General features: G+C 37.4%; 1 protein-coding gene across 1 annotated transcript in view; it reads right to left on the reverse strand.

Moving 5' to 3' along the window:
* Hmx (H6 family homeobox) overlaps window positions 1–18,091 on the reverse strand; it is a 31,016-nt gene extending 12,925 nt beyond the window's left edge. Inside the window, exons 1-2 of the mRNA XM_087350584.1 lie at window positions 16,648–18,091; window positions 396–592 (exon numbers count right to left, since the gene is read on the reverse strand). Coding sequence (XP_087206710.1) covers window positions 396–592; window positions 16,648–17,150 — 700 coding nt within the window. The 5' untranslated portion in view covers window positions 17,151–18,091. The remainder of the gene's footprint in view (window positions 1–395; window positions 593–16,647) is intronic.
* Between the last annotated feature and the right edge of the window lie 2,046 nt (window positions 18,092–20,137).

A 20,137-nucleotide genomic window follows, 5' to 3' on the forward strand; every position in this document is an offset into this window, starting at 1 on the left:
AAAACGTTGGTTAACATCGACCAGACTGACTACACAGCGCAACAACCCAGAAGACAGGAATCTTCAGTTGTATACCTCGTTCGTTTTCTCGTAAATGACAGTAAGAAGAACTCCATGCAACAGCGAGGGGAGTTGGGATGGGCCAACTGTATCAGTGCGCTTATCGATCACGTGGTACACAGCCGAAATCACAAGTTTTTCCAAGTTGTCTTAACATTCGAGTGTGGTATTTCAGGCGACAACACTGAACTATTCCGATGCAAACGTCTCGCTTCGCTACCAAGCTGCAACAGAATCCCACTCTGCTATTGCGTTTCGCTGTTGTGTCCCAGAGAAGGTCAACCTTTATAAGGAAGGGAGTAAACTCTTGTTACTTAGTACGAATTGAAGCTTACCCGTAGGACTCGGTCTGTCTGGAGCAGTCACACCGCCCACAATCGCCGACGGATGAGACACCCTCGCGGTCGCCCAAGCTGCATACCATGGACAAGGCTTGTTGTCTGCCGCAGTGGGTTGTGGGTAGACAGCAACAAACGGGCTTCTTCCAGATGCCGCCGCTGCCAGAGCGCCGAAATGCGTCATGAAACCCAGCCTGCAAACAATATATTTCACTGTGTGGTTGTGTATGGGATCCCACAATTAACCCTTTCCATTGCAACGCCTAAGAACAAGAACACTTTTTCTGTGAGTCTGTTGATGTTTGAGTGGATGAGATAAAGCAACGTGTCCCGCCATCTCTCTACAGCTGAGGCCAACAATACGGAGTTTTTTTAACAACTAAAATTATACGTTACAACGGAAGTATATTAATGTTTGTCGGAATAAAAACCAGCACGGAAAGAATTAAGGATTTCCATGTAGGTCACTCGAACACAGCTTCCTTGATCGTTTTACATAATTAGACCTATGTAGAAGGAGTTATGGCTGGACAGCGAAGGAGGCTACGAAGAGGTTAGGTTTGTAGTTTCGAAGGTTAATACAAGATCTGCATACAGAAATTACATAAGCGATCATGCAGATCTTAAGATGCTTTTTATATACAGATCACAACGTCCACCTAACGCAGGGTTTTTGGGTTTCATAACTTTTGGGTAAAAAAAGTTTTGCAGCAACAAAAGTTTACTATACAATATTTATTATTTATAATTCTTCTCCTTTCTTCCCCATTTCGAATTAAATTTTGCTAATTTTATTATGTCATTTATATCAAATATATTTATTAATTCTGCAGCATTGCAACTAGTTATTGTTGTAGGATTTGAGGTTTTCACAGCGGTGAGTCTGAAGACTGCAATATTTAGTAATTGTTTTCTTATAAACTACATTTTTATTAATAATTAGTCATTTACTAGTGAAACGTTCTCGCTACGTCTTTGTTTAACAGTATATGTATAACTTTTTCTTCCTCTGCTGAGAGTTCATCTTCCTTCCTTACATCCTCTCCTCATCACTCTTAGTTCCCACATAACAGTCTTAAACCACGCTAACTCATTTCTTTCATCGCCCTGATGATGGAGGCAACAACGTCGGTAAACTTCTATCAGACTACACTGCGCAACAACCCAGAGGACTCAAACCCTATTTGTAAACAGCATCTCCTAAAGCATTTCAAAGTAAATAGTTTTTATACGACTTTTGTATGCAAATGGACATTTAATTTAATTTTTATTTAGTGTTCTGTCTGACGACAGGTCCATATGAACAGGATCCTTCCATCCTTTTCTCGGACTGGGACCTGTTCATATACGTTCTTGGCAGATGATCCAGAAGTGGTTTGCCATTGCCTTCTTCTGTGTGTGAATGGAGTAATTGTTGGGATGCCACGGAGGAAAACTCCGTGTTGCCTAGACCACGGCCTTGCCCAACACAAGTTATAAATTCGGGCACCGCCGGGAATCGAACCCGAGACCCCCAGGATTACAAGGCTAGCGTTCTAACCGGTAGACCACCGTGGTGCTCCAAATGGACATAAAGAAGGTTAAAGGAAGAGAATAGTAAAGAACGCGTTTGGAAAACCTGTGTGCTTTCACCCATTTTTAAATGAGACACCTTCCTGTTTCGTATCCTCCGTCCTCAAGAATCGCTTTGCTGTAACCATCGTCCCAGCAGTATCCCCATTACTAGAGTGTTCCGATATGCTTTGTATCGTTGGATTTCAAACTCCCATTTGGAGTAGCTGTTTTGCCTCTCGTCGCATACAAATCTTACTGTGCCCCAAAGAGGGATCAAGAAACTATAAAATGCCACATAAGGAAACAGAAACAAGAGATATGGGGATTGATAAAGCAACTTTTACTGCATTGATTTTACATGCAAGACGATTCAGAGGCGTCCCTTCCTCAGAGTAGCCCGACGTCACATAAAGTGCACTTTATTTAATCCCTCTTGTGGGACCTCTTCTAGATATTCCCGTCATAAACTTCGGTACTTTGCAGGTCCGATCTCTGATGTCTTCTCTACATAAATCAATACTATCTCTCTTCACTAATTACGTCGTTCCATGCACAATTTTTCCATGGATGCACGTAAGCATTTTAAGAGTGTAATTATGCCCAATTTTTCTCGTTTTTAGATTTTTATATACACGTATTTGCCATTTAGTCTACTCAGATTGTAGTTATTAGGCTACGTGCAGTTTTAATTCTTAAGTATATCGAAAATTACTTGTACAGATGTACGTCTAACCGAACTTTGTTTTTAGGGGTATCCATTGCCGTTTGTATTCTTTGGATAGCCTTCTGCATTAATTCGTAATATTTCCATTGTAAGGAAAAACCGCTATTTCGTGAAGTTTCTACACGATTTTAATTTGAAGGAATATACTCGACTCATCGCTATTTTGTACACGAATTATGTTTTTTAAGAACGTCCTCTATCTCATATGTTCACTACATTCATTCTGAGGAATAATTATTTGTTTCGTACATACGCGGTTTTTATTCTTAGAATTTCTTCTGTTTGATATCTATGACAGAAGAAGGCAATGGCAAACCACTTCTGGATCATCTGCCAAGAACGTATATGAACAGGTCCCAGTCCGAGAAAAGGATGGAAGGATCCTGTTCATATGGACCTGTCGTCAGACAGAACACTACAAATAAAAGTCTCTCACTGTTTCTTATATCCGCGATTTTCATACTTGACAATATACTCTGATCATCAAAGAGGCAGATTGAAGTAGACGATACCTAATTCATAAGTTGTAAAATGGTGTTCAGGGTCCTATGTAGCAAGTGAAGTGTACTTGTTCATAATTTTATTACTTTCGAATTTCCACTACATTAAATTTTCCATACATCATTATTATTGCCTTTGTAGGATTACGTCATTAAGACATGTTGCTATGAATCCCAAGAAGTTCTTCCTTTCTCCGTCGTCAGTTTCTCAGACAATTTAAGTAACAGTGAGAAACGTAAGGTCGATTATACAATTGAAGTTTTGCTAAATGCGTAATTCGATGGAATTACCAAGCAGATAAAAAAAGTATAAAGACAGATGGGCAAAGTGTGGTATTGTAAATGTGTCAAAATAAATAAAACTCAAATTAAATATTATGAAACACGTAAAGTAGGCCATATTATAATATTAATAATTCAATTCAATTCATTTATTTAAGTGCTTGACAATAGCCAAAAAGGCCAATAACAGCCAAGCACTAAACCAGAGTACAGGATAAAATATAATAAGTAATTAATTTATTTCAATAATAATAAAAGTAAAACAAACAAACAAACAAAACTAAATATATATTTATATATATAATAATAATAACTTGGGTTTTGATAAACATAAGAATCATTTCAAAGAGTAACAGGAAGACCAAGAAGACGATACTTTTGAGGCCAGCACAGGAATTAATCTATGTAATCCACGAAGACAAGAAGGAGAGAACAATAAAAGTACAGGATTCGAAAACAAATCCTAAAATACCATCCGATGTGCACACTAGGACGAAGAATGTCGCCCTTCGGTAGCCTAGCGTTGTGATAGAATGTGGCAATGATGATAAAACATGGATGCAAATTACACTGATAACAGCTGTCTACAGAACACCTAAATAAAACCGGCGATACCGACTCTCTGGAACGGAAATGCTCGACTGAGTCTAAAAAAAAGGCGGTTTGATAAAATAAAGTATGAAGTCGGAATGGGCCAATAGGTTCCAAAACATAAAATTGTTGGTAACGATGATTATTGTGAAAGATGGCTATCTTTTGTGTTCTTCTGGCAGAAGTATACCGACGTTTCGGATATGCCTTCTGTCTCCATCGTTCGGGAAGTTACTCATCGCCCTGAAGATGTATGCAGTTAAGCAGTGAAACGTCGATAAAGTTCTGCCAGACAACACGGCGGAAGAACCAGAAGACAGCCATCTTCATTCTCGCCGCCGTGAGAACTGAAATCTCACGTTATGGTGAAAGTTTGAAAGACACTCTGGGCGGAAATCGGAGAACTGCTTTCCTTGTAAACGTGTTACGGTTTGCTGCTGTTGTGCAGTTAAATTACCGATAGTGAAGCTGTGCTCCTCACCTCCGCAACTTCTCTCCGCTTCGCATCCTCTTCTCGTCGCATCAAATTTGCATGAACACTTAAGCGTCGTCTTATCAGTGTCTTAACATCCTGCAGAAAAGTGGCTCTGTTTTGCTTACGGTCTGAAGAGCAGCACTCGACGTCCTACAGCTAATGGCTAGAACAAGAATTCTCGTACATCGGAACGATGCAGCAGACAGGTGGATCGGAAAGTCTGTCGACCGCAATGGGACCAGAGAAATCAGAGAGAGAATGGAAACAGCTGGAATAGAAAAGGAAGAAAAGAGAGACAAAGAAGGAACAAAAGAACACAGAAAGAGGAAAAAGAAAGCACATGATGTGCAGGTCTTCCTCGTGCGATTGACAGCGAAACAGCTGACCAAGAAATTCTTTGCTGTTATGTAACGTGAAATCTCATCTTCGTCGTCTAGAAGACCATTGTACTTCAGAGGCATCTCCGCTCTGTTCGTAACTGCACAGCCTGTGTCTTCTGGTCTGTCGACTACATTGGAATAATCATTGTAACTCAACATGTTTCAGACAAACGCTGATGGTACTGAAACGTGTAAAGTCCAATCCTTCGGAATGTTAAGGTGCAACGTGAATGTATTTCATGTTTATTTTGCTGAAGACTGTATCCCGATTTCCTCTCTCTCTCTGTCCTGGAGTTTGTTCCTCCCAGCAGACTCTCGCTAAAGTAGATCTAAGAGAAAGAGAGAGAGAGAGTGTGGGGGGGAGAGAAAGAGAGATCCAGCGCATACATAATTGCTTTGTCCTGGGAGACACTTTAGACTTTAGAAAGCTTTATTAATATTTCAAGACAACGACTATACGGCTATCAAACTGCACTGGGTGATTCAGCATGCAGAATCCAACCCTGCTTCAGTTTACCATCAATAACTCTAGCATCAAAGTCTGTAACCAATGGAAATGTCTAATTATTCGTGTTTTTTCCCCCGTCTAATCACAATTGTATATAAATAAAATTATACATAAGATATTAAAATATCATTTACATATTTGGTACAACGTTTTACTACATGTTTCGGTTTACATTGAACCATGTAACCGAAACATGTAGTAAAACGTTGTACCAAATATGTAAATGATATTTTAATATCTTATGTATAATTTTATTTATATACAATTGTGATTAGACGGGAAAAAACACGAATAATTAAATTTTAATTCACAATATGACGCTATTATATCAACTATAATGGAAATGTCGTAACATTTTATGGCAAATGAACAGATTTTATCGTAGATTATTCTACGGTATTATTTCAACTGCAATGTAGTAGGAAGATGGACACTATCACATACTTTGTGTATGGATTTGTGTTCATATTCTGTTTCGAACGTGCACAGACAAGTTTTACAATGCAGTTGTAGTAGATGAAGCAACTTCGTAAATCTTAAACGGTGATAAATAATTGAATAAAATTTTTTTTGGATATTATCCATCGTCTAGTAAATATAGAACGTAAAACGACGTTTCGGAGATGGGACTCGTTTTACGTTTTATATTTACTAGACGATGGATAATATCCAAGAAAATTTTTATTCAATTGACTCTTCACCATCGTCAAGAAGTTTTAGATCTGGTGATAAATAAGATAAATAAAAGATGTTTATATAATTTGTATATGATTAGAGAACTCATAAGTACCAGATACCAAACAGTAAGTTTTTATTAACATGGACCCTGCAGTAATAGGTTTATTTGGATTCGTAGGAATGTTGTAGGAATTGAGGTTTTCACGGTGGTGAGTTTGAAGATGGTTGTCATCTGGGTTGTTGCGCTGTGTAGTCTGGTAGAAGTTTACCAACGTTTCTGAGGTCATTACTGTCTCCATCAGAGACAACAAGGACGTCTGAAACGTCGGTAAACTTCTACCAGATTACACGGCGCAACAACCCAGAAGACAGCCATCTTCAGTAGGCTATAGGTTATTTATGAGTGAACACGTACTTCGGCCATTATCATATTTTCTGTGAAGAATTGTGGTGCAAGAACTTGGTAAAACTGAAGAACTTGAATTGATTCTCCTCAGCAGTTCCCCTGAATCTTGTTCTGTCTTCTGAATGAGAGACACACACAAACGAGAGGGACAGCAAAGTTTCAAGTTTCCTGAAGACGTGATGACATGACGCAATGTGAATAGACTTTCTGCTGAGTTTCGTGAATCGTCTAAGTATTTTTATTTGAAAGTACGACGTTTCGGAAGTGGTTCTAATTTGGTCTTTAGGTGACCGGTGGTAGAGCCAAGACTTACTCTGATGGATCCCCTTGTCGAACTATTCTCAATCTTAAACGTAATGGAGACTAATAAATAGAACCAATTTCTGAAACGTCGTGGTTTTAAATGGAACGCTTAGGCGATCAATAAAAGCCAAGAAGAATGGTTTTGCACTGACAAAGACAGTTTTGTACATTAGCTACTGTTCTAATTATTATTCTTTAGAATGCTTTGAAATCAGTGGCTACTACAGAACGTCAGTTGTTTTCGGGAGATATCTTTTCTAACTTTCAGTCTGGGCTAAGATATGTCATGGTTTTCTCCAGATCACTTCATGTTCTCACCGATTCATTTTTCACAGTCATCCTAGAATGGAAAATAGTCATTAAAAACCAAAGAATTATTCAGATGTTTAACCGTAGATGTCATTTGTAGAAAATCTAGCAGCCCGTACTGAAGAAAAGGTCTAGAAATTTATCTTTCAGCAAAGAGTCGTATCAGATTACGGCAAAGAGTTTTGTGAATATGAAAATTGGCCTATGTAATGGTTTCCTTTTAGAATCCGGCACCGACAAACTGTTTCGTAGCAGCTTAGAGCGGCTTAAAATGAAGCAGAGCTTCAAGAAGAGACAAGGGAAGACAGTCTCTTGCCCCCTCAGACACACGCTAAGTAGGGCGTAAGTTTCCTTGAGTGCATAAAGGTCGTAAATGCTGTCGCTTACGTTAGATACATGAGTTTAAGCCTCCTCAGTTCCAGTGACGTAGCAGAGGTGAGAGGGTTGAAGGGTCTCTGCTGCTGAAAGACCGGCGGGGGGGGGGGGGGAGGTTTGCATGTAGCGGGGCTTAGTGCTGGTGATATGACGTGACTGATTTCCTGACCGGTTCAATGAGTGGCTTCATGAAGCAGAGACGTTCTGGAAAAGCTAACACTCGATCGTCTAGTGAAGAATGTCCCAGGATTCTGCCATGCGTGAAATCAAACCCCGTTCGTCTATCCCGTGTGGCCCAGCCACTATGGATGGGGCATGTAGCACGCATGGGAGAGATGAAAAGTTCATACAGAATGTTGGTCTGACAACCTGAATAAATGAGAACATTAGAAAGAACAAGTAACAGATGGAATATGAAATGTATGTTTAATCCATTTTAATATTATTCTTTTATATATGGCTAGGTTCTACAAATTTTTGGTTTTATTTACATTTTCCGTCCAATATTTTGTATGAATTTTAATGTCTCGTGTGCGTGCTACATGCCCCGCCCATCGAAATCTTCTTGACTGGTTGATAAATTAAATAACTGGTTAAATGGATCACTGATCAGTTGACTGATTGTGGCCGATCATAGGTTACTGATTAAGTAACCAAGCAGATGTCTGACCAGTTAATAGGCTAATGTAAAAGTACACGTAGTTACTTACGTGGGCCTAAATACATGCACAAACACGTGAGAACATAATAGGCTACTTGTTGGCCCAGAGCAAAGTTATGATGACGCCGAAGAGAAGATTGTGAACATGACATTGCAACAGAAGTAGAGTTCTGGTATAAATGTAATTGAATTACCTGTCACTGTTTGTGACTTTTGTGTGCTCTGACACCTAGGTAATTCATTGCACTGATGAAATCGACAGACCTGTTTGTGGTTAACATTTCCTTTCGATTTCTAGAAATGTATTATGCAAATCGCTTGATTTTTGTAGTAACAGTAATGAAGAATCTGATTGTAGTCGGATGCAGAAATCAGCAACACAGTGATTTGTTGTTACGAAGCAACAAGGATTTGTGTTTCGAGCAAAATAATCAGTCCGCTCTAACACAGGCCTGTTGAGGTAATCATTCAATTCCTGATTTGTGTGGCTTTTAATCTACGTTTCTTATTTATGGTATTATCAGAATAGATACTTTACAAGACGGCCACATAGAACTTTCGCGATGTCTTTTCGAAAACTTTGTCGATAAGATTGTCCTTAATATAAAAAACGGGTGTCATTAAATTTTCAAAATCTGTTTAAAAAATTTTACTGAGAAAGTATGACAAATATTAAGAAATACAAGAAAAAATAATGCCTGACTTTATACAATATGATGTCTATAGTTTGGTTAAATTTGCAGTAATAAATATCTGCTCTATATTTGCAATAAATGAGCATAAATGTGAATAAAGTATGCAAATAACATGTTTATAAAACGTGTATTACAGAAGAGCTTATTTCGACAAAGACACTATTTAAACAAAATAACTTGGTTACTTTATTAACTTGATACAATCAACGCAAAAGCCATGTCAAGTACGGAGCGACATTGACAAGAGGCCAGAATCGAACCAGAGCAGATGTGGGCTAAAATACATACACCTTTTTCGTCACTTCCGAAGACAATTATTTTTAAGGCGATGAATTCTGCAAAGCTGCAGCACTTAAGGACGATAATTAAATAGAAACCTATGGACTTCCATCCGCTAATAACTTAAAACTAATGCATTCTGAATTTGACAACGCTGGGTACGTAGTGCCATCTGTTAACCATCAAAAGGGCTGAAGCTATCAGTAAATGCATTCAAAGGATAAAAAAAAAGGATTATAAATAATTGAGGGCAAGGACTGCTTCTTGTCTCACTGATTGCAAATGAAGATAGCCTAGCCTCGTAGAAAGACAGTGTAGCAAGGGTTAGTCGGCACAATGGACGGATGAAACTACTGTTGTCCAATTAGTGGCAGCTTGTTACTCGAAACATCGGCCGGAAGACGGGGAGTCGAGTCTTTGTGCCCGAGTGTAATCTTACCACGCATTTTGAACAAGAGACGAACGTTAAGGTTTTGCGAAGTCGCAGTAGGGACATGGATTGTATAGATCTCGGCGCAACATACATACAAGTGAGTGGGTGCATTTGAACTCCGACCTCAAGCATTCCCTGGAAGGAAGGTAGGAGGCTGTGTGGTGTGGCAAAAGGAAAATTACTTCCCCTACCGGGAATCGAAACCTGGTTGTCCAGCGCTCAGTCACTTCATATTTCTTATTTTCGTTGTATTGCTGATTAATTATATTTGTATTTATCGTCAGATACAACTATGTAGGCTTATAAAAAGTGACGCTCTAAAAATTGATTTAGGTCTACTTTTTCGACCACCATATTTCGTCTGTTGATGGGTGGGTTATGTAGCAGGCACGTAGAGAGGTGAAAATTCAAAGTGAGAAGATATGAAGGGAACAGATCACCTAGGAGTCAATGATAGGATAATATTAAAATGAATGTTAAATAAATAGTTTGTGTACTGATTAATCAGGATGAGGATGTGGTACAGTGGCTTATGAACACGAAAAGGAAATTCTTGGAATCGTAGATGACGGCAAATTCCTTGACCATCTGAGCGAATATCCGCTTCTTAAGAAGAACAATTCTGCACGGAGATAGTTTTTTTTGGATGTTTTTCGGGGATCATAAAGGTTTATTATTGTTGCAGTTTATTTCATGAGACGTTTACACGATTAAAGAGAAACCTTAGGTTAGAAAACGTTGTGATGTAAATCCCCTGAATATGTAGCGCGCCGAGTGGAGAGTAATTAGAACATTGCTTAGTGCTTTTATAAGCGGTTGATAGTTTAGGTGCCAAAATGTCACTTTACTTAGCTAGGATTCTTTTTGAAATCATTCTTCCTGTGGCCTCTTTTCAAATCTTGCACCAATTTATCGATTTTAATGGAATCTGAAATAAACCTTTTACCATTGGAGAAAACTTCAACATACTGCTTTGTAATTTCTCACAATGTTACAACATGACAGAAGCACGAATTTGTAAGATGCCACGTAACATAGGAACATAAAGTGATGTATGGTAACGTCTTCGAAATATATTAAGCTTTGTTAAGCTAATATTTTGTGGAACTGAAAACAGCATGGCGGCCATGCTTGATTTTTTTAAACTTTTAGTTTAGTGGCGATAACTAATTAATTACTGGTTCTAGGAGTGTAACATTTAATACGAAGGTATTCCTGTAACAAAAGAATATTTATGGAACATGCATATTACTCTGTATGCCTACTGTGGCATGAAGTTTAACTGTTGGCCGAAACAATCGCGAGTCAACCTAGTAGAGAGCAGAAAATTTGTAGGATTACGCTTAATTGTCTGCTCCTGAAATCAACCTGTTGTAGCTGACTCCATCTTTTTCTCGGGCGTCCAGAATCTCTTCGCGCTACTAGATTTTGTTTTCGTGTCTGCTTTGTTCTTCTGTTAAATTTGATTTGTCTTCGTCGTCTTAATTAGGCACATTTATTTCTGTTTAATTTGAGGTTTTCACAGCGGCGAGTATGAAGATTTCTGTCTTCTGGGTTGTTGCGTTATGAATATCCCTGATGAAGGAGGCAGTATGACCTCTGAAACGTTGGTTAACATCGACCAGACTACACAGTGCAACAACCCAGAAGACATAAATCCTCATCGCCCTGATGATGGAGGCAGTATGACCTCTGAAACGTTGGTAAACATCGACCAGACTACACAGCGCAACAACCCAGAAGACAGAAGTCTTCATACTCATCGCCCTGATGACAGAGGCAGTATGACCTCCGAAACGTTGGTAAACATCGACCAGACTACACAGTGCAACAACCCAGAAGACAGAAATCTTCATACTCATCGCCCTGATGATGGAGGCAGTATGACCTCTGAAACGTTGGTTAACATCGACCAGACTACACAGCGCAACAACCCAGAAGACAGAAATCTTCATACTCATCGCCCTGATGATGGAGGCAGTATGACCTTTGAAACGTTGGTAAACATCTACCAGACTAGACAACGCAACAACCCGGAAGACAGAAATCTTCATACTCATCGCCCTGATGACGGAGGCAGTATGACCTCTGAAACGTTGGTTAACATCGACCAGACTACACAGCGCAACAACCCAGAAGACAGAAATCTTCATACTCATCGCCCTGTTGATGGAGGCAGTATGACCTCTTAAACGTTGGTAAACATCTACCAGACTAGACAACGCAACAACCCGGAAGACAGAAATCTTCAAATTTATTTCTCTTTTAATTAAATATATTTTCGTTGCGTCATTTGCTAATTTCATTAAAATGTAGTACCATCGCCAGTTCTTTATTCCTTAGTAAACGCATTTCGACCAATCAGTCACCCTTCCTCCCACTTTAACTTCGTGTTCATTTATATTTAACATCATTGCGTGTTTGCACATCTGTATCGGAAGACAGGGAATGTCCTAGGGTTGAAACGCGTTTGTCAAGGAATAAATAACTCGTGAAAATGTTGGTAATAATTGGACCTAACAGAAGGAATCCACGAAGAATCATTGATTGTAGCCTATAAGAACATAAAAGGATGGATTTAAGATTTAGACTGTTTTAGTGTTATTAAATTAGTTAAATATAGAAAAATGCAGTAAGGTGAACATGTATGTGGGGCTATAGACAGAAACTAATGCTAGTAAATAATAATAAAAGTAGTTGGTTGTTATTAAGAACACTGTCAAAGTGGAGTTTTATTCGCTATAATGTTATGTTATCTCATGAACTGAATGCGTAAAAGAACATATAGCATGGAGGAACATGTCTTTCAGAATATTTTATTTCCGAAATTAATTGTTGAATACTTATGTTGGAATTTGCCACTTGGAGATCTTTTAATAAGTTTTGAGAAATAGATTTATTTTGGTAGGTAATGGCCACATATAACGCAAACTTTATATGTAATTAAAGTCGTAGTTAATCGATATTCTTAAAACTATCGTATAAACTACTTGTGGATGACAAATTAAGGTCTAGGCCCTTAGCTTTAGTTTAAAACGCTTTTCAACATAGTAAATATTTAAGAAAGTCAAAGAAGATATACATTGATTGTTCTTTCCAGTGTGGTTACTTTGAAACAATGTTAGTTATTGAAAACATAAATTGAATTCCATCACTAATTGTGTTCATAATTTCTACTCTGCTTACTAGATAGCTTAATGTAATTCCGGTCGGAAGAATTATCGTCTGCAGGGTAGAGCTGATTTTATCTTAAATAATAGATTTATGTCAGCAACAAGTGAACATCAAGGCTAGTGTGATATATAAATTGTCAAGATAAGATAAAAGTTGTGAGTAGCTGTGCAACAGCCGATTAAATTTGTTAATTTCTATCATAACTTGAATTGAGTTCTGTCAGTGACAGTTAATTTTGTAATCGCTATCTCATTCAGTCGACCCTCCAGTGTTACCAATGCTGCTGTCTGGGTCATAGAAAATAAACTTGTTCTTGTATTTATGAGTAGGCGTCTGTACCTGAAATAAATTAAAGGTTAGACTAATGACGTATGAAAAATCACATATGGGCAGATCCAGTCCCGGGTAAAACTCATAAAACGTATACATTCCTATTGCTTATATTTCTAATCCTATTATATTTTTCGTCATATTTAGCAATGAAATACAATTTAACTACTTTGGGCTCGTGCTTCCATCGTATATGATCGAATAGCATTCGGATCACATTTATATTAGGCTTACTATTTACAACAATTATTTATTTTAATCCGTCTGATCACAATATAATTTTTATTTTAAAATTTCTTATAAATAAGATAATAAAATATCATTCATGTTCCATATCGATTGATCGATTTACATTTCGGAACATTTACACAACATGTTTCGGTTTTTATAAAACCATCATCAGGTGTAAAATATATCTAAGAACTTAAAACTCAATTATGATTTCTGTAGTTTTTTTTGGTGATGTTTCATTACGTTTGTTTTTCCACTACAGAAATCATAATTGAGTTTTTAAGTTCTTAGATATATTTTACACCTGATGATGGTTTTATAAAAACCGAAACATGTTGTGTAAATGTTCCGAAATGTAAATCGATCAATCGATAAGGAACATGAATGATATTTTATTATCTTATTTATAAGAAATTTTAAAATAAAAATTATATTGTGATCAGACGGATTAAAATAAATAATTGTTATAATATTCACAATATGACGCAATTATACTATCTTACTATTTACAATTATAAACACGATTCAATATTATTACTAAGGTATTTCATTAATATTGCATTTTATTAGAGAACTTATCAATAAATATTCTGGAGGTATTATATTTATCAGACAGGCGTGCTACCTCCATAATTGAAATTGTTGACAACAAGCCATTTTTCATGCAGACAGTAATTTTTACATATTTTTATGGTATATCTCTGTATAAAATGCCATACGTCGATCACCAGTAGTCAATTAGTTTATCATTTTAAAACTAAAAGACAAATAAATATTTTGCATGGGAGCCGCGTTAATTTATTTTCTTAAAAATTTGTCTTCACGAAATTTGCATGTTTTTTCGAAGGTGTGCTACCTTAGATAATATGTGGATCTTTTATACAGTGTTGCTCCCACATCAGTAAAAAGAGTATGAGGTTTAGGTTGTCTTCAGTGAGATAACGTTCATTCCAAGTTTCATAGAAATCGGTAGGATCAGAAGTGTCTTAGAGGGATAGTGTGAAGATATGAAAGTCATTTAACTGGCCCAGAAAGGAGCTAAATATGGCGAGATTTTATGAAAACGGTAAAGAATGCTGTGGTTTCATAAAAGCTCGGAATTTCATGACCACTGATGGCTTTTGAAGGATTAGCCTGTTCCTTGGTGTTTTTGTCATTATTTATGTTGCTTAGATATATGTATTTGCAGCAAGTTTAAAAGTTATTTTCCAAATACAATTTTGTGTAAAGAATATGACTTATGTAGTCCATAGACATTTAGATTCTCTTTGAAAATTAGGATGAGAATCCCTTTTTAAAAGAAACTTTTGGAACTAAGGACTTACTCGTTATAAACTCATCACCAGTGCTAACATGCATTGTTAACTTCATCGAAAGACTAAAAACAATGGTAAATACGTTACACATCTTCAGTTTTTACATTCCAAAGACTAAACGTTTTCCAAAAATTATGGATTTCTCCTGTTCTTATAATAAATGGCGATTATTATCTTAAAACCTATTGATATTTGTAACAGGGATGCACTATGTGGTGTGAATTTTTTTAAAGTTATTGGATGTAACTCGCATTTTAACCCTTTCAAGCCCAAATTTCATCTAAATAATGTTTAAAAATCCAGTTCATATCTCAAGGAAATCACAATGCTTCTCTATTACAAAGATCAGCTTCTTGTTACTGTTCAAGGAGATAATTGCTGTTTAATCTGAGGATCATACGATACTAATAAATACACTCTGTGAGTAAATTTCAGAATTATTGATTACAATAACACGTAGTACATATAATTATTATCGCGCTTTAAATAGTAGAGGGGTTAATCCTCTTCCGAAATTCCTTTCATTTATGAAATTTACTTTATACTGTGTTATAGGCCGGAAAAATTGTCATAGTTTGGCGTAATTTTTGTTGGTAAAATATCATTAGGTAGGTTCAAACAGAAATGTGGGCAGAATTGCAGAATTGGCCAAACATTTTTAAACAACGTGCTGAATAAACCACAAACGGCAAATACGTTCTATTTGTGTTGTTTTATGGGGATACGAAAAAGTCTTTGCCACGTAAATAGTACACTTTGCTGTAAGAAATATTAAATATCAGATTCAAATTCCAATTCTTTCCATGTGCAACCTTCTTATTGTTCCACTCTCACTGTCATTCGCTAATAAAATTTTTGCAAATGTTTGCGCTATACCTGACAGTAACAGCACATGTATAGCCCAGTTCACTTTTCGGAAGAAAAGTGGTCTTTCAGAAATATTAACTATACCATTACGAATATTAAGCTACATCAGTTTAGCTGTCGTTGTTAGGCACATAAGAAATTATAGGACCTAGTTACTTTATAGAAAATATTTATTTTAGAACCAAGCTTATTAATCTTAAATGGACCGAAACGTTGTCATCTTAACTAGATAAGCAAAAATCATGCACAAATAGAAAAACTTAGGCTGTAAAATGAAGAACTGTTTAGTGTCGTCCCAGATATTATTTCAAGGAAGTTAGAAGATTAAACCGTTAACCCCTCTCTAAATAAGTTCTGGTTAATTTCATTATAACGATATTATCTAACGTCACGGCTTAGAGTACTTATAAAAATGTACAAATTCCCTGTGTTTATGCAAACTCGGATAAATCCTATTCTGAGCCAGTTTATTAAAACCCACACATAAACATCCTATTTGTAGATTCATTTGATATATCTAAGCCTCTCAACTAAACTTAAAACTCCGAATTGTTATATCTTGCCTTTAGTTTTAAACATTATAGGTTTGTAAGAATGTCTTATCTCTCCTATGCTACATGCCACGTTCTACGTTGTTTTAATTAAAGGTATATTATAAAGCTCCTCATTATGTAATATTCTACATCCTTACGTTACCTGAATGTGTTTAGATCCAAATATTCTCCACCGTAATTTGTTATTATACACACATAATTTATGTGTTTCTTTTAGAATAAATTTAAGTTTGGCACTTACACGAAAAATTGTACTTTTATTAACTTTTCAAGGCTTTTTTTTTACGAGACGAGAAGATACACTAATTCAACCGAATGGTTTTGCAATCATTACCCGAAATGAATGTGATATTGATTTCCTGAAGAAATTGTTATGTTTCTGTTGTTCCAAATTATAAGCCCTACACTTGGCCTATGTGTTTAGGAGCAGACTTGTATGATCTGAAGCTTTCACGGCGACTAAGTATAATAGATTCTTCTGTGGATACCAGCCGTGTAAGGTGGCTTAATGAAGAAAACACCAACGTTTCGAAAACCATCTTAGTCGTCTCGAAGAATGAGCAGACCACTTGTTTATCATGACGAAGGCACATTGGTTATCGTTAACGCCGGACGGGCTCTTACCTGGACAGCATGGCGGTGTCCGCGCACGGATGGAGGGCGGTCGTAGCCGCTTCCACGACGCTCGGATGCTGAGCCGGCGTTTGGTGCAAGGGCCCCACAGAAGCATTCAGTTTCTTCGACGGCTCAGTCCTGCTTAATATGCTGGATATTGAAAACGACGTGTACAGGGGCGAAGATGCCTTCGCTTGTGCGTTGGAAATCGGTGACCCGGCCCTAGGGCCCGCAGGGGATTTCCTGTTGGGGCTTCCTGGGGGCGATACTGCTGTCCGACTGATGGGGTGGAATGATATTGGTCCTGTGGTGTTTGCCGTCGAGGTGGTGATATGGTGATGTGGTGACGGTCCTGGTGATCCCATCGTTGATGAACACTGACTTGTTTCTGGGGTACTGACAACTGAAACTTCGATTTCTCGCTGCTCACTCATTTTTAGATTTGTTTTATTGGTGATGTTCGTTATTTTATGATTTCCTCGCAATAATATTCGTTTATTTTTTATTCTCATATAATTTAATAGTATCCGATTTTACAGAGTGGGTTCATCAACCTTAAAGTATAGAATGTTCCAAAATGGTTTATTTTCCAAGAGTGGCTATTCGATACTGTTTTCTTTCCTTTATTATCAAGAATCACAAATGTTTTGTTGTTTACATACCCTTTCGACTTTCTGGTAATTTTAATGTCATTTCTTATGTAACGTCCAGAGTGTATGTTTATGGTATTACAAGAACTCTGATAATGCATGCTATAAACTAAATCGATTTGATAATATTGAATTGGTTTTAGTATTTCGCGAGAAGTCACTTTATATTAAATTGATATTACACTAAACCACAACATACGCACTGTTTTCATATAGTGAAAACATTTTTTATCTTGCTTTAAAAACAACTTATTTTGATAAACTGATGACACATTTTCTAACAGCCATTTGTTTCGGAATTTCAGTTTAAAGTTTTTAAGTTAGACGCGACGTCACTTACCAGAAGTATTAAAGCTTTTTTCTCGTTAACTTTCTTATCTGCTCACTGAAAAATTTCACTGTCAACAGCATGAGAAAACGAGGCATGGGTGGATTTATCTGTCTGTCTGTCTGTCCAGTTATGTGTGTGTACTCCGGCACACGCCGCTACGTAACGTCCACGTAGTCCACGACAGAGCCAACGACTAACATCGCTCCAGAAACATCCCCCTGTCCAGCCAAAGACCAACGGCCGGCCAGTCCCCGACTCACGAGCAAACCACCGCTACTGTAATTTAACTGTCTCACCCTTAACTTTTACCAAACTCTGCACTACACAACATCCCCGCTTTTCTTACCTTCCATCACTTCATCTCTCTCTTTCTTTTCCTCTCTCTACCCGCCAGTAAACAAGATAATTACACAGAAAATAGAAGTGTCAACCATGCTTAAAACTATATTGACAAGAATACCACAAAACCTTCTCCGCCATTCAAGGATTGGTTGGACGAGATAACGAGTCGGTGGGAACCTAAAACGTCTGTTATTACATGCGAAAATGAGCTTTACGAGAATACGATGCCGACAAGACGTTAAGGGTGAGAATGGCGTGAGATATAGGTGTTTCGTCGGAAGGTACCACTGACAACTGATTGGACGAGACTCAAAGGATCCTATCAAAAAAGCCACCAATCTGGGAGGAAATGGAACTACTAGGAATCGATAATGGTCTCTCCCGGCAAGGGTAGTTAGGAGCACAGCGACTCTGGTTCCTCCTTCATGACGTGAGGGGTTGGGAGAACTTTAAACCCAACCCACTTCTTTTTAATGGGGGGTTGTTATGTTAAATGTGTGTGCATCCCCTCCACAGACTAGAGTATCTTGCCACAGAATGGACTTGCGTTTAATGGTGATTGCTGTTAGGAGGACGCTGGAAATCTTGGGCCTCAGTTCAACACTTTAATAAGTTTAATTAGTGAGATATTCAGCTGGAATACACACTGCAAGTGTCCAAAATGCGTATTTGCAGTTTGTTTTAAGTTTGAAGTAAATTCAAAAGTGGAGGAAACTCTTGTCCGTTAGCATGTTTCTCGTGTTTCATATAAATTAACGGATTTAGAATAAATTTGGTATTGAAATTTATTGTTATTTATGGGCCCCTACAGGTCACAGAATAGGTACTGTAAACTAGGAGGGTAAGATAATTCAGGTTTCATACCCCGCTCGTTTTGAGAGATATTTATTTTATTTATTTGTAGTGTTCTGTCTGACGACAGGTCCATATGAACAGGATCCTTCCATCCCTTTCTCGGACTGGGACCTGTTCATATACGTTCTTGGCAGATGATCCAGAAGTGGTTTGCCATTGCCTTATTCTGTGTGTGAATGGAGTAATTGTTGGGATGCCACGGAGGAAAACTCCGTGTTGCCTAGACCACGGCCTTGCCCAACACAAGTTATAAATTCGGGCACCGCCGGGAATCGAACCCGAGACCTCCAGTATTACAAGACCAGCGTTTAAAGAATTTTGTTGAGATAACCTGTTTGAAAGTTGTAGCTTGAAAGACTTAGGAGATGCGACGATAATATTAAAATGGATTTCAGTGAAATAGATTGTAATTTTGTTGGGTTCGTACTTTGTTCTGCTTTAGGGTTAGTTCAGGTGTGTGCTTGAAGGGTAGAATAAGACCTTACATGTGATTACTAGACGGAAAAATGTCTCATTTTGCTAGCATGAACATGTCTTTTGAAATAGGCATGTGATATAAATATGCAGAAAAATGTAAGTTACTTGTAATAGTATCAGGGTTCAGAAAATTAATGCGACAGGTGGAATTGCTTACAGATTTTTGACAAGTTTTTCGTTAGGTTATTTGGCGTAAATGTTGATATTAGAATGCACAAAACTGTTTATCTATTATCTTCATTCTTAACTAAAATTTGTTTCGCTTAATTCGTGAGAAGTCTTTTTACAGTTGTTAAGTAGCCGCAGAAACTTAAAAAGAAAGGAAAAATCTTCCATCCGAAAATTTTAAGGTTTATGTATTTGGACTTTTGTAACAGCTCAGAAAGACAGGTTTACTTCACAGCATTGAATTTCTCTCCCCGTCGTCCTTCACATTGCAGGTCACTCAGTCCCAGCATCAATTGAAAACGGACAAATCAGCACTTCAATTTTATTTTCTACTTTCATGAGGTCTTGAAATCGACGACAGGATTACATTTTGTAAATACCTCGGCTGCAATTATAGGTTAAGCTGTAATTCACAAGGAGGAAAATGTATACACTTATCTTTCATTATTTGTTCCAATAAGAAAAACAGTTTTGTTTTGAAAGCTTGTGCGTTTGAATACAACTCATGTAAAAAGAGGTATTTTCCCTGAAGAATTACATTTAACCCTTTGCGGTCCATTTTAAATACCACTACTGCTCTCTGCTGGTCTATTTAAATACCACTAAGCTGTTTACATTGAACTACTATTATTAACTGTTTTGATTTTCTTTTTAACTTACATAAAGCGGAAGAATG

The sequence above is a fragment of the Zootermopsis nevadensis genome, unplaced genomic scaffold, assembly GCF_977971745.1.
Source record: "Zootermopsis nevadensis isolate Lab colony 2312 unplaced genomic scaffold, Znev_1.0 Znev_ptg000017l, whole genome shotgun sequence".
NCBI classification, from domain to species: domain Eukaryota; kingdom Metazoa; phylum Arthropoda; class Insecta; order Blattodea; family Termopsidae; genus Zootermopsis; species Zootermopsis nevadensis.